This window comes from Chaetodon auriga, chromosome 11 (genome assembly GCF_051107435.1).
Source record: "Chaetodon auriga isolate fChaAug3 chromosome 11, fChaAug3.hap1, whole genome shotgun sequence".
Classification (NCBI taxonomy): Eukaryota; Metazoa; Chordata; class Actinopteri; order Chaetodontiformes; family Chaetodontidae; genus Chaetodon; species Chaetodon auriga.
The window spans coordinates 17,354,099-17,368,026 of NC_135084.1; the positions used below are offsets into that span (position 1 = coordinate 17,354,099).

At 40.7% G+C, this 13,928-nt stretch overlaps 1 protein-coding gene across 8 annotated transcripts in view; it reads left to right on the top strand.

Moving 5' to 3' along the window:
• Positions 1 to 7,408: 7,408 nt before the first annotated feature.
• The window catches only part of LOC143327810 (transcription factor COE3), a 67,904-nt gene continuing 61,384 nt past the window's right edge, over positions 7,409 to 13,928 (top strand). For 7 of the 8 annotated variants that reach the window (XM_076742314.1, XM_076742315.1, XM_076742316.1 and 4 more), the window contains exons 1-6: positions 7,441 to 8,115; positions 8,404 to 8,560; positions 8,852 to 8,915; positions 9,185 to 9,240; positions 11,143 to 11,216; positions 12,974 to 13,042. In XM_076742314.1, coding sequence (XP_076598429.1) covers positions 7,985 to 8,115; positions 8,404 to 8,560; positions 8,852 to 8,915; positions 9,185 to 9,240; positions 11,143 to 11,216; positions 12,974 to 13,042 — 551 coding nt within the window. In that variant the 5' untranslated portion in view covers positions 7,441 to 7,984. Of the gene's footprint in view, positions 8,116 to 8,403; positions 8,561 to 8,851; positions 8,916 to 9,184; positions 9,241 to 11,142; positions 11,217 to 12,973; positions 13,043 to 13,928 lie in introns of all 8 variants that reach the window. The other variant, XM_076742317.1, reaches the window with a different exon arrangement.

The window sequence follows — 13,928 nt, forward strand, 5'->3', positions numbered from 1 at the left end:
TACGTTTTGATTTTCTCGTCTCTCCTTTAAGCTTGTTGTCCCGCATGTTTCGTAAGGAAGGTCATTTTATTTTTCCAAATGAGCGAAAATTATAATACACATCAGTTTTGTTAATTGAATCATGTTGCCCTGTGAGTTCGCAAAACACAGTCTCAGTAATTAGCCTTGATTGCCTGGTCTGTGTTTCATAAATGGTCTCTCCCGCTTTCTCTCTAGTGAACCTGTCCTTCACTTGAGCACAGACACTCCTCCAGCATTTCCACCCACTTTGTTTGTGACTCTTTGATCCACAGTATTCCAGTTAAAGTTACACCCATGTGCTGCAAGTTGAAACTTTCAGCATTGTTGCTCAGGGGAACCTTATACCCGTGGCGCCTTCTGCTTTTGTCCTTCCCTTTAGCAACAGAACTCTCCTATGGTCCCGGACAAAAGACTACTCACGACACCATTTTATGATCTCTGTGATGATACCGTTTCCTTCTCCTGCTCGCATGTTACCTTGGTCTGCTCGGCTAATCCGAAATGTTAATGTCAAAAAAATACATCATTAAGGGTTCTCCCTTGAGACAGTTGTTGATTTTGGAGCGAAGGATGATGAAGTAAGGAATGATTTGAACTGCAAACAAGAAAAACTATTTAGACAAGTGCTTCTTCTATATGATGCACACACAAAAAAAACACGATTTCACTAAGTTGATAGTTGAATCATAAAACCAAAACTCTCATTTCTGTTTTTTCTTCCAGTTGAATTTATGTGTGTCAGCTGGACTGCACTCATAATGCTCACTGTGTACAGCGGATGATTGTGTTTGTACACATGTACACATAAAGCACATATAAATTTGTTAGTATGTGTTCTAGAATTACGTGTGCGTGTTGAACAACAGTTAAAAACATTTTCTACTACAATAGAATCTGTTGTAGAAAACACTTAAAGACAGGAACAACAAATATAGTATATTAAAATACAGTGCAAAGTGCTGCAATGTCTTGCCTCTCCAGTCTGTCTAATCACTATGTGAGTGAAACATTCATGGTACACTAGATCAGTTCAATATTTAATTTCTCAACAAAGACTACATGATGGAACAGATGCTCAAACTTTGTATGTTTCTCAGGAGAGCAAAACTCACTTTCACAGAAGCTATTGACTACAGAGATTGTGATTGTGTACAGGCTTTGTGTTGACTTCTTTAGGCTCTTCACCTATGCACTAAACGTACAGTCGCAGATAAAAAAAAATATGTTCAAACATGCTAAGTGTGCATAGTGAGTCACTGCTCAAACCACGGGCTGAATACTTCAGTTGTTTACATCCAGGGGCACTGAAAACTCATGTGCGGAACCACATTAGTGATGCACCAAGGTTAGCCTTTGCCGCCATGTCACATTTCAAGTGAAAATTTGACTTGGCATGTTTACATAGGATTTCTTCATCTCCTTTTTAAACCCCTATGGGCAAGCTGAAGGTGAGGGGAACTAAGATTATTATCCCCCGTTTCTCTGAGGAGCTTTTCTCTATGCACACCCTCACAGATGTCGACATTTGGTTAGGCGGTGTACATAGAAGCCCCAGATTATCTGCCGCTTCAGGAAGTCTGTTTAGCTAAAGTTAGGAGTGGTTACTTTCCTGCACCCTCCTAATTTGCCCTCGTGTTTTGTTACCTGGGGACCCCCGTGCTTAGTCATACATCTGTGTTAAAGAGCGAGTAAGAGGAGAAATATTGGTAATTGAATATTGCTGTCCATTCAGAACTATTGGTCTTAGTTGTAATGATGTTAGTCACATCAATAGGCTCCACTTGTGCAGACCTAGTCACAGGAAGCATAACAGATGGTGCACTATATGTCATAATGCTATAAAATCCAACAGGAATTGACAATTGAAATCCCACCCTGGAGTTTGCCTCTTTTAGCTTTGGCATAATCTTCTCAGGATTTCAATTGCAAAGTCAAAGAGAATAGTCTAGCACACGGGGACTAGTTATCTGGGGCAAACGCGGTCTAAGGTTGACAATGCAAAGGCTATGTTTATGTGCATCACACTTGCTATATACTGACTGTTTCCCAGAGAGCAAGAACATCCTCCCCTGAATTCTATTCCTCTTCCCACGTCCCAGTGCTGCCGTGGAAAGTAGGCCAAGTGAGCACCAGGGCGTTGCTTTTTTAAGATGATCAGTTTGTCAGTGTGTTTTTGTGTGTGCTCAGGACAGCTATTCATGTGGCTTGACTCTGTAGAACAAAGACCAGCATTATACAATTTGCAGCACTTCCAATAGCAAGGAAAAGGGAGAGGTTGGAAAATAGGGACAGGACAAGTGTGGATGAAACAAAGACAAAATCTGGCTTGTACTCTAATTCATTTACTTCCTCTTTTCCACCTCTTTGTTGCAGCAAAAAGGTCCCTTGCCAGTAACACTCCTCTGCAGGATCATACTGTACTCGAGCTGGCATGGATTATTTTTAGCTATTGCTGTGCAGCTTTCACCTTGACTCGCTCTGTCTTGACATCATAATTAACATTTCTGTTAATAGTAACACAGTTCAATATTAATAAGGATCTCTGACTAAAATCAAAATTCAGCCGTAAAGCTGTTATGAATTGTGCTGCACTGCTCATGTATGAGACACCTTGCCAATCACCATCACATTTGTATCCCTTAATGATGGTAATCCCTGTGGCAAAGTCAATTAGATGCACTGATGCAACATGTAGAAAATATACATTTTGATGTGAGTGACTTGAGGATTATCGGACTCCTGCAGGTCGGGCCAGTATCACTATAAGTTGGCAGTAGCTCCATCACAGGGGTCAACAGGCAAATTAAAGTTCTCTTGAGGACTGAGGCAAGGCTGCCCGCCTGTGTGGTCATGCACACGCACATGCGCTCTAAAAAAACACAAGGTTAAAGCTGATGCCTCCCGTTTTGGAGGCCACATTGCCCAATGCAACACGTGCCCATATCATACTTATTGATGAGATTTTTAAATGACCTTCAAAGTGGGATTTTTTTTATTTTTTTTGTAGCCGTTTTGCTGAGTGTCACAGTCCGTTTGGCATTAGAGCGCCTATATTATATGTTAATATGCTCCGATTTAGGGCTGAATAATCACATTTACCACACGTCCATCAACGCCACTGAGGTGATAAGTTTCCTTTTTTTTTTTTTTTTAAATAAAGATTTTTAGATTGGCCCACAAAGCAGTGATGGACACAATCAAGACGGGGCTGTGTGGGAGCGAAGGTATGCTGGATATTTGGTCATGTGTATTTTGGTCTAAATTTCCAGGGGATATTTTAGATGTTAATAGCCCTGAAGTGGTCTCGGTTTCTTATTTAATTTCTCTCGCCTTCTTTAAATGTAATTCGCCCACAGACTGCGCCGCGAGGCTCTAAACCGCGCAGAAACTCTCTCATCATTTCCACAGCAGAATGGAAATGCAAATCGTGCGCACGGGCAATGCCCTTGACAGAACTCACCACTGCACACAATTAACATGAGCACTCTGACAGAAGTTAGTGACGAAATGTGAGGTCACACCAGCTGTATGGCGGATAATGTGGTTTGTTTGCTTGGCACAGTCCCACATGAAGCGCATTTAAAAAGTTACACACGTGGACTCTATAATAATTCTAATAATAATAATAAAAATAATAGTAATAATAATCTGGCTTGTGTGTAATTTGAAGTCATTCTACTGAATGGAAAACAACGACGCGCTCTGCTCTCATTAATCTAGTTCCTCTATAAATATGTATTTTTATTTACTTCATATATTTTTTTTATTGTCTGAATACTTGTCAGCATTTTTTTAAAGAATTCTCATACAAAAAATGTAGTTTTATTCTTTGATATAATTTGTCCTGAACCTATACAACCATTTTTTTGGCCGCTCGGGGGGCTGTGGAGGGGGGCTGTTAGATAAACCTATGTTGAGATTTAGCTATCTTGTCACTGAAGAACACAGCTGCCTCATATCGACACAATGATCTCAAGTGTAACCAACGAGGGGCGCTGTCCGTCTATCAGCTATAACTACTTGACACGAATAGCCTACATGATTGATCTCATCACTCTTGGCCATTTGTGTTTTTCCCCTATAATTAAAAATAACGCGTAAACTGTATTTTAATATGATATTTCAATATGTCATGTCGAATTCCGGACGTGCATTTATTAGGCCTAACGTTAATCGCTGCTGGAAACAAAGTTTTCAAGGAGGCTCTCATTGTAATGGAGAATCAAGCGTTTTGCTCATTTGATTTCAAAAAGATTAATTAATTATAAATGTCTCATTTTTCACACTGAAGCAAAAAAAAAAAAAAAAAATCTCAAAACACGTGTAAACTGAAGTTGATCTTTTGACGTACAGCTAGGAGTGATGATTGTTTGAAAATAAAGGCTGCAGCCTGCATGTCACTAAATGTGATTTTTTTTTTAAACATTTTTTCTTGAGTGGTAGCCTGCATGTGTCACACGCACACGGATAAATAAGTGAGTAAATAAAGAAAAATGTAAGTTCATCCATACACAGAATATTCCAGGTTTAAACAATGGACCGAACATTGTTAGTTGAGTGGCTGTAAACAATAAGTGGGCTGACTGCCTCTTCCTTCCATATGGAATCAGGAATGATGCGTAACTGTAGGCGTATTTGATTAATATTTAATCGAAAAAGGATCACTTTAAAACAACCTCTGTGATAAAGCCGTGAGCGAACTTGCTTGGTGGGTGCTAATAAGATTTCTTTTTCCCCCCCCTTCTCTTTTTGCCAATCAATTCATTAGGAAACAATGCAGGTGAGCATAATGAAAGTGTTGTCCCAATAAAGTGCATCGATGGACAGCTGGGCAGCGGCCGGCTGATTGACTTTGCCTTGACATCTGGGAGGCCCGCTGGCCCCTGGCACGCGTATAGGCTGATGTCGCCATTTACATGCAAATTTAAGGAGATCATGAGGGCCTCGCCCCGTAAATTCACACAAAAAAGAAGACGTCACCCTCAATACGGAGGAGGCTCAACCCGTCGAGACGGGAGGTCTTCGAAGTCATCGTGTACATTTTTATTGGGAGCCACGCGTCCCGAGGAGTTTGGTTTTATATCAATGGTCAGGCCTAAATCTTTGGGGGTTCATTCATTGTGGCCACTGAATAGAAGAATGAGATAACAGCCCCCCGTGTCATCAACCGGTCATTTAAATGAGCATCCAGCTTGGCTCGCTGCGGCCAAGACGCAGAGATCAGGCGAATAGTTTGCACTTGTTTCCCTGCTTGTCACCCATCACTTACCTCCAGTTGAGCACCAGGCTTTTCTCTCCCTCTCCCTCTTTTTTTTTTTTTTTTTTTTTTGAAGTGAGAAATGAGAAAATGTGACTAAGATCCTCTAATTCCACGCCCGTGCAAAGTTTTCATGCACGCAGCCACTAAAACAAACGGGGATCAACATTTCCTTTATTTTGATGCTAACATTTCACCTAATGATGGAGAGCGCATTTTCCACGGTGTAAGCCCACCACGCAGATGATCCCACAGAATGAGCTGAGACGGATTCAGGCTCCGCGCCTCAGTGTGTGGAGCAGCTGACTCCCTCTCTCCACGTCCAGATGGCTCCTGCACACAGATTTGCATTCATTTTCCTCTAATATCTTCTGAAATAGCGGGGCAGCTGCATTTGTTGTCAAATACGGTTTAAAACTCCCTTTCAGGACAGCATCGTTACCTACGTGACGGGTGTGGAGATCCATTTTCCCTCTCCAGTCAACAGTATCAGATCTAAGAGGATTTGTCTCAAAGTCTCCTAATTTGATAATCAGATTTAAATCGCCTTGGTGCGTGTAATCAGGGGTTAAGTTCTAATAAGCGACTTGAAACTGTGCAAAAAAAGCAGAGTGAGTTCTGTGCAAAAAAGATATTTGCAATCTCGGTTGAACAGACAAAACATTTCCAGCATGCGTGTCGGTTTGTTTCATCTGAGAGGAAAACGGAGAAGATTTTTTTTTTTTTTTTCAAAGGGCCCCCCCTTTGAGTTTTTCCTCATATATATTTTTCACAAATTGAAACTTGGATTTCTCTTCAATAATCAAAAAAAAGTAAAACATCCACACCCTCATTTTGTGACTGGGCAATTTGGCAATAGATTGTGTAGAGGTGAAAGCAACAGCTTATAATTCACTTATCTTTGGCAGCAGCTATTAACCCTCAGCACCAGCTAGATAGATTGCTCAGGATATAGCACACATCTCTCTTCCTCGCACCCTCCCCTCTCTCCCTCCATCCTCTCCTCCTTTTCACCACTAATGAACCGAATTGCTTGCTTGCCCCTCTCGGACAGAGTCGGACATGGAGGCAGTTGGCGCTTTAAAAATGATTAAGATGTTTCTGATTATTACTGATTTACCGGGACGTGCGTGAAATAAAGAAGACACAGAACCATGGATTTCCTGAACTTTGTTTAATGTCATGAGACACTGGGGCTCTGCTTTTTAAGCCAAGGAAAAAGAGATCAGAAAATCTGACTTTATCGCCTGTGAGTGGCACAGTGATGTGATTTGATTCCACATAAAGAATATGGTTGCCGAGACACACTGTCTGGTTTTCAAACTTTGTCCATATTTCATGCTCAGCAGTGAATAAAGAAATGCTCTGCGATACACAGCAAAACCATTGAAAGTCAATCTATTGTTAACAACTCTCAATGCAAAGTTAATGTAAATTAATAGATTTATAATCATGTCTAATTCTCTCAAATCAGCGTTGTATTAATTACGATTTAATTACAATAAAATAACCCGCAGCATAGAGTTAAAAATGCACAATAAAAATGTATCAGTCCTATGAAGAAACATCAGCAATTACTGAAATATGATTTATGGCCTGTATTCACACAACTATTGAGATGCTTTCGATACATTAGTGAACAAACAATCTCATCAAGCCAATTTGTAAGAAGAACAACAAATTTAATCGAATAAATATGTCAAATACTATTAATTTTAATCCAATATAAGAAAACTAATCACAGAAATTGCCATCATTAGGCCAGCAACAAATAATCAGCAATGAATCCTGAATTCCGAGTTATTATTATGTATTATTTATTTATTATTTTTTTTTCCTCATTATGTGTGATGGTTACACCCGGTTGAATTTTCCATATCATTAAAAAAATCAAACTCACCACATATAGGGCCTAAGCAAGAGGAAAAGTGGAGCGAATGAATGTTCTCAGGCTGCTGCACTATAGGGCTGTACCCGTATAGTGGAGCGCCACTGCTTGACAGGAACCGTCAGCGCTCCATATATGGTCAAAACCACGCCCCTTCAGCGTCATATTCTGACAGCGCCTCTCCCGTGGGTTTAGAGTTTTGGCTCCCGGGAAAGATTTCAGTCCTCGGGGAAAGAGGGCTTAGTTTTGCATGTTCCCATCCATCCTGCACGACGCGAAAGGGCCCCTTATCCACCTCTCCTGTGTACTAGGAACACCTCCACTGGTGATCAGCCTTTGCCTGTGTTTGTCTTGTGGAGAAGCAGCAGCACCTTTTCAGGAGTGGGTTTTTTATTCAACAAGAAGTCCTGAAGGTTTTGGATGCGGTGCTTCAGGGATGTGGGCACTTTGAGAGCAGCATCACCCACAAACACAAACAACTGCCATCGATTTTTCTGTGAATAGCACAAAAAAAAACGAGAGAAAAAAAAAAAAGAAAAACAAAGAGGAACAATAGCAACACAAAAAATCTTGTCTATTGAACAATTCACTTTTCCAGTCTGTGGATACCGCTCTAACTAAGTACAGCACTTTGAGAATTGTTCACATCGGACGGACTGAAGAGGGAGGCAAGACCTGTGGACCGGGTTTTCCCTCGCAAGTCTGAATCGGCTCTCGCCACTTATCCCGTGAAAAAACAAACCCTAAAGGATAACACGCTTGGACGTTTATTTTCCTCTAATTTCGCAGGAGGCTCTTTTTCACGCAAATTGTCCTAAATGTTTGGGATTCAGGAAACTATACCGCGGGGTGGGACGACGATGAAGGAGGAACCGCTGGGTGGACTGAACTCGGTCCGCTCCTGGATGCACACAGCTGGGGTGGTGGATGCAAACACAGCCGCCCAAAGGTACGCATGCCAAAAGCATCTGATTTTTCTCACGCATTCCCTCCTCATCATATCGACCCCTCAATCCCCTGAATACTCTGTATCAATTACGGTCTCCCAATAAATGCCCCCCCTTCGGCTTTCCCTTCTTTCATTACATCAGATTACCCATTATTGTGACAAATCAAGAAATCTCCCCCGTACTCAAGCGTGCTTCTGCATCTCCAATGTTTCCATCAGCTTCTCCATCATCTAGTATCCCCGGTGTCCGGTGCTTAACCGAGCTGGTCTCTTGTTTTCTCCCCGCAGCGGTGTCGGCTTGGCACGGGCACATTATGAAAAGCAGCCCCCTTCCAACCTCAGAAAATCCAATTTTTTCCATTTCGTCCTGGCGCTGTATGACAGACAGGGTCAGCCCGTGGAGATCGAAAGGACAGCTTTTGTGGACTTTGTGGAGAAAGAAAAAGTAAGCGCTGTATTTTAGAAATACATGCACCCCTGCACATAATCAACACATGTATCGAAATTATGTTCTCTGAAATGGCAGTGGGTTACTAAGGGGATGTCACGTGTAATATTGATTTTTTAAAAACTCAATTCGCTGATGACAGAGAGTCGTTTTAACAACTAAAGCTGTTTCTCTTCTTTTGCACAGAAACTACAAATATTTCTTTTTCTCCCCAACACGCGGGCATGTGGTGGTGATGGGCTGTTGTTTTTGTTCATGTCGATTTTCACAAACTGTTGTCTCCTGCAGGAACCAACCAGTGAAAAAACTAACAATGGGATACATTACAAACTACAGTTATTGTACAGCAATGGTGAGTTCAAGTGTCATTAACATTTTGCAAACACGTGCAAATATGTCCAACACGAGTTGGTCTGTCTGCATTCAAAGCACATTTAATAATAATTCTAATAACAACAATACAAGCAGTGCGATATTCTGTACAAATGCAATGACTGTCTGAACTCTTTATAATTTTTATTACATGTTATAAACTTTTTTTTTTTTGAAGGCTTTCTGTTTTGATATTTATTGCCCACAATTCCTGGAAATTCACAAGTGCTGGTGTTTTTCTCTCCCCAGGTGTCAGAACAGAACAGGATCTTTACATACGGTTAATCGATTCCATGACGAAGCAGGTAAGCTGCTGTTACACTTGTTTCTACGCACAGTGCAGCACGCTGCTCACATCCATGGTTCACTTGTGCAAAACCTTAACACGCCGTGCAAATTGTCACCCCTGAGATGCACACAGCACGCGCTTTTCGGAAGAAAAAAAAAAATAAAAAAAAAAACCTGCTTGCAAAATGCATTTGTGGCACGAAATAAAATCAAATTACCGGTGTAACAAGAGCAGGCAGCTTCCATTTTGGCTGTTTATGCGTGGCCATATCATATTGCAAGACTCCAAAGTCAATTTTAGCCAGCCAGAGTTAGGCTTCTTTGCAGGCTCAGTTTGTCCAGCATTAAAATTTAAACGCTACGTTTGCTCCATATGATCTAACGTGACTTTCCCTGCAAAGAGTCAGAGGTGACGCTCCAAACATATTTTAAAAAACACGCATGAGGTATGACATCTATAAATATAAAATTGGTATTTTTGCCGAGGTGCATTTCACTCATGTTCCTCACAAACATCTGAGTGACTTTTAACCCAGAGCTCCAAATGCTTTTATTAAGTCTTAATGCACATTTCAAGCCAACGCAAAGATTTGTATGCGTAATTATAATTGTGGAAATAAAATCACACGTCGTCATTCCTGCTCTCCAGCTCACTTTTTGTTGTTTAACAGAGGGTTTAGGTAGAGCCTTCAGAATAGAGCCGTGAAGCCTGGACCACTGGTCACAGACAACATTCCTGCGCGAATGATCCGAGTCAATGACGCAGAACAAGCAATTTATGGATTTGTGTTTCTACAGCTGCAAATAGCGACATAAATCAAACCAATATAGATAATCGCCCGGTTCCCATAAAAAAAAAAGAAAAGAAAAGAAAGAAAAGCACGGGGGGGAAAAAAAACCATCAGGTCAAGTAGGACAGCTTTTAAAAGCGAGAGTGATGCGACCTGGTTCAGATATGTCACTTTTTCAAAGTCACTCTCTCATATTGGCCTCAAACGTGCCAGAAAAAAAAAAACATATATGAAAATTATGAATGGCATCAAAGCGCAAAGAGACAACACTCAGCTTATTTCCCTCTATTTTTGTTTGTGTTCTTTCTCAAGTATTTTGTCAATAACGTGGTGCCTTTGCCTGCGTTTCCACTTGGTGCCGGTTCAGTGTACGAGGGAGTGAAGTGTCTATCCTCAGAAATGGAAGAAGGAGGGAGGGATCGAGGGAGGGAGAGAAGAGCGGCAGAACTGATAGCTCCACGCCATCTGTTTCAGCCAATGCTCAAAAATTACTCAACCGTACCGCCAGACACCGCTTTTTATCCACAGAAAGATCATTGTTAGCGGCTCAAAATAAACAACAGATTGCCCATTAACACTTTCCCCCAAATATCCCCAGATTATAAGCATATTGATGACACTTCTATTGGATCTCTCCTTATGAAAATCTCTGTGTCTCTCTCTTTCTCTCTGTCTGTCTGAGCCACAGGATATTATCCAGATTAATAATAATAAAAAAATACAATTTGTTATTTTATTTCTCATCATGATCATTGCTCTTAATTTTGTAATTATATTTTTTAGCTTTACTGCCACTAGAAATACTGCTGTTGGTGTTATCAATAGTAGTCCCAGTTCTATTTGTAATTGTTTATTTAGGTAGGTGTCATTGATGTTTATATTAATTAATAGAATTTCTAAGGCTGAGAGATTGCTGTGATGATCTTAACCATGTTTCCTGCTTAGCCTTTGCTCTCCTCTAATATATTCTGTTGTGCTAACATCATGTGTATTCATGCCCTGATTTATTTTATTAAGTGCAAAAATTGCTGATATGTGAGACTAATTATTTGTGATTTTCCGTGAATTAATATGTGTTTAAGAGATGACTGTGTTTTCACTTTCTTTCCGTCTCATTTCCTTTCAAAGGCCATAGTTTATGAGGGCCAGGACAAGAATCCAGAAATGTGCAGAGTTCTTCTTACTCATGAAATTATGTGCAGGTAAGCATTATTTTTGCTCTGTCCATTTTGCAGATCCAGGCAAAAAGTAATTCCCTCCTCTTCAATAAGTTTTGACACTCATGATTTGATGCAGCAATCCAGACTGTCCTGTGGTCCTTCAGCAACCACAGAGAGAGCAAGAGAGAGAGAGAGAGAGAGAGAGAGAGAGAGAGAGAGAGAGAGCTGCTGTCATTTCTAACTTTGATATGATGTGATTCAACTTTGATATGAATATGAATATGACAGTGAAAATGAACTGACTGTCTTTTTCAGTGAAGGGAAATTGAATGTATAATAAACAGTCAGTGACAGTACACAAGTTATGTTTTTTAATTTGTAGTTTATTCGTTTTTTGTAATATATTTTAAGCATTGTATGTCATCATTTAAGCCTGCCAGAGACAATGTGTTTTCTGTTAAGTTATGCATACATTGCATGCTATGCATCAGTTTTTTTTTTTTTTTTTTTCTTTGGAGCACAGAGTCAGCTCTTGGTTGATCCCACCTGTCAACAATGATCAGCGAGCCTTTTAGCGTCGTTTAACCACATAAATCTCAAGCTCTCATATTGCGCTGCTATTCAGCGGTGTCATTGATACTAAAAGGAAAAACGCCTTTTGTTGTTATTGTTGAGCTCAGCATGAGCTTTGTGAACATTGAATTCGGATACTGTCGGTTAACCTCTCCTTTGTTGCACCGGTGCATTGTTCAAGTTACTGGTTGAGAGCAAGTGCAGCATGAGAACTGAGAATGATTTGTCTTTTTCCATGCATAAACTCATCACTCACGCTCAATTTATACATGCATCCATCACTTATTTGTGACACGTTGAATATGCTCGTGCTCTAGAGGTAATATTTTTTTTTTGTCAAGAAGAGGTGCGTTTTGCTGCTGAATAACGAACTGCTTTAACTGCTGCCTATTATCAGATAAGAGGATGTACATAATAAGAACAGCTCTAATAAGAATAATCTTTCGATATCTTATTGTATCTTATTTTTTGGCTTGTAATACATTGGCTCTTGAATTATATTTTTGCCTTAATACTTTGAGGCGCCTTAGCTATAAAACACATCTTTATTATTGCTGCTAGAAAGTCGTGTAAATCAGGCATATTTAAATAGTGTGTGGTTGACTGACAGTAGATTTGCACAAAATCTTTGTTTTTCCTCCTGCACCATATGGCATAAATCAATCTTATTCACATATGTTTATATGTTTTCATTTCAAATGGAAGCTGGGATGATGTATTTGTTTATTTTTGCAGTTTTGATTCAAGTCCCAATCAAAGAAGTGAGAGGCAGCTAGCTATAGGCTTAGGGAGGAGATGACTGAAACATGTGGTGGAAGATAGATTAGTGCTTTTGAGGCCATAATTGATAAATGCCCCGCAGAAATATTGGTTGAGGGTGGCACCTTGCATCTCCCTCAGAAATAGCAGCTTGGCAATTAGAGGTAAACAAAAGCTGAAGCTGTGAAAAGTGACTCCCCTGCCTCCTGGCCCAATCCCCACTCCCCTCCCCTCCAACACTAAGCCAAACAACACAACATGTTGTTTTCACCATTTTTATCAGCCATCAGCATCAATGGAATGGATAGATTGAGTGAAGGAAATCTCATGGCAATTTTTTTTCCCCGACATCAAACCCACTCCAAGGCTTAATAAATGTATGTGGTTTTGTGTGCATTATTTATTTATTTTTATTTATTCAGCAAAGCATTGCTTGTTCTGAAACACACTTGTCTCTGTTCCTACAGCCGATGCTGTGACAAGAAAAGCTGTGGAAACAGGAACGAGACTCCATCAGACCCTGTGATCATTGACAGGTAGGCTGTGAGCGGCTTCTTTCTGTGCTTGTGAACGGGGAGAATAAGTGAATGAGTGAGTGTCTGAGTGACTAAATGGATGAGTGACTGAGTGGATGAGCAGGCACATGGACGAGCTAGTGAACAAATGAGTTCCCTCCTGGTGTGCCAGACGGCCCAGTTGGGCTGACTTGCATCTTCGAGCCCACAGTGTGGGAACTGTGGGTGATTCTGTGTGAGTGGCTAAGGGGCGTCTTTCCCAGGTACATGTGCACCGAGGGGCGGTCACCACCTGGATAGGGTTTGTTCAATCACAGGTGGTTCAATCACTAGAGGATCATGCTGGGAATACACCTAATTAGCTTAGGCAACTTCACATTTATTTGGCTGGCTTCCCCTCTTTGTTTACGACAGTGATGCTTACACTGTCAATAGTTGTTTTTCATTGACTGTTTCCGTCTTTCAAGTTAGCTGTGAGCTAGATGCCATTAAAGTTTCGTTTTAGAAGGGATAAACATTTTATGTCTGCTGTTTTGTTCTGCACCTTTAGGGAAGCTACATCTGCCACATTTATATTACCTTCATCACTTTGTAAAGAGGGAGAATAAATGGTCTCCTCTCAGGCATTGACATTTTTCTCACACTGTGAAACTATATACCCTGGTCAGTCTGAATATGTTTAGGTAGTTGTGTGTGTGTGTGTGTGTGTGTGTGTGTGTGTGTGTGTGTGTGTGTGTTGCATATAGGGGTGAGGCAGGGGGTGTAGTTTGAGCGTCGATCTCAATGTAACTCTCACCACGTAGTAGGGAGAGACAGCAATGCTAATGTTTGACTAGCCGGAATCACTGTTTGCTTAGTGGAGAATGCCTGGTATCTGACAGAGGGGACAACTCTCTTATTAGTAATC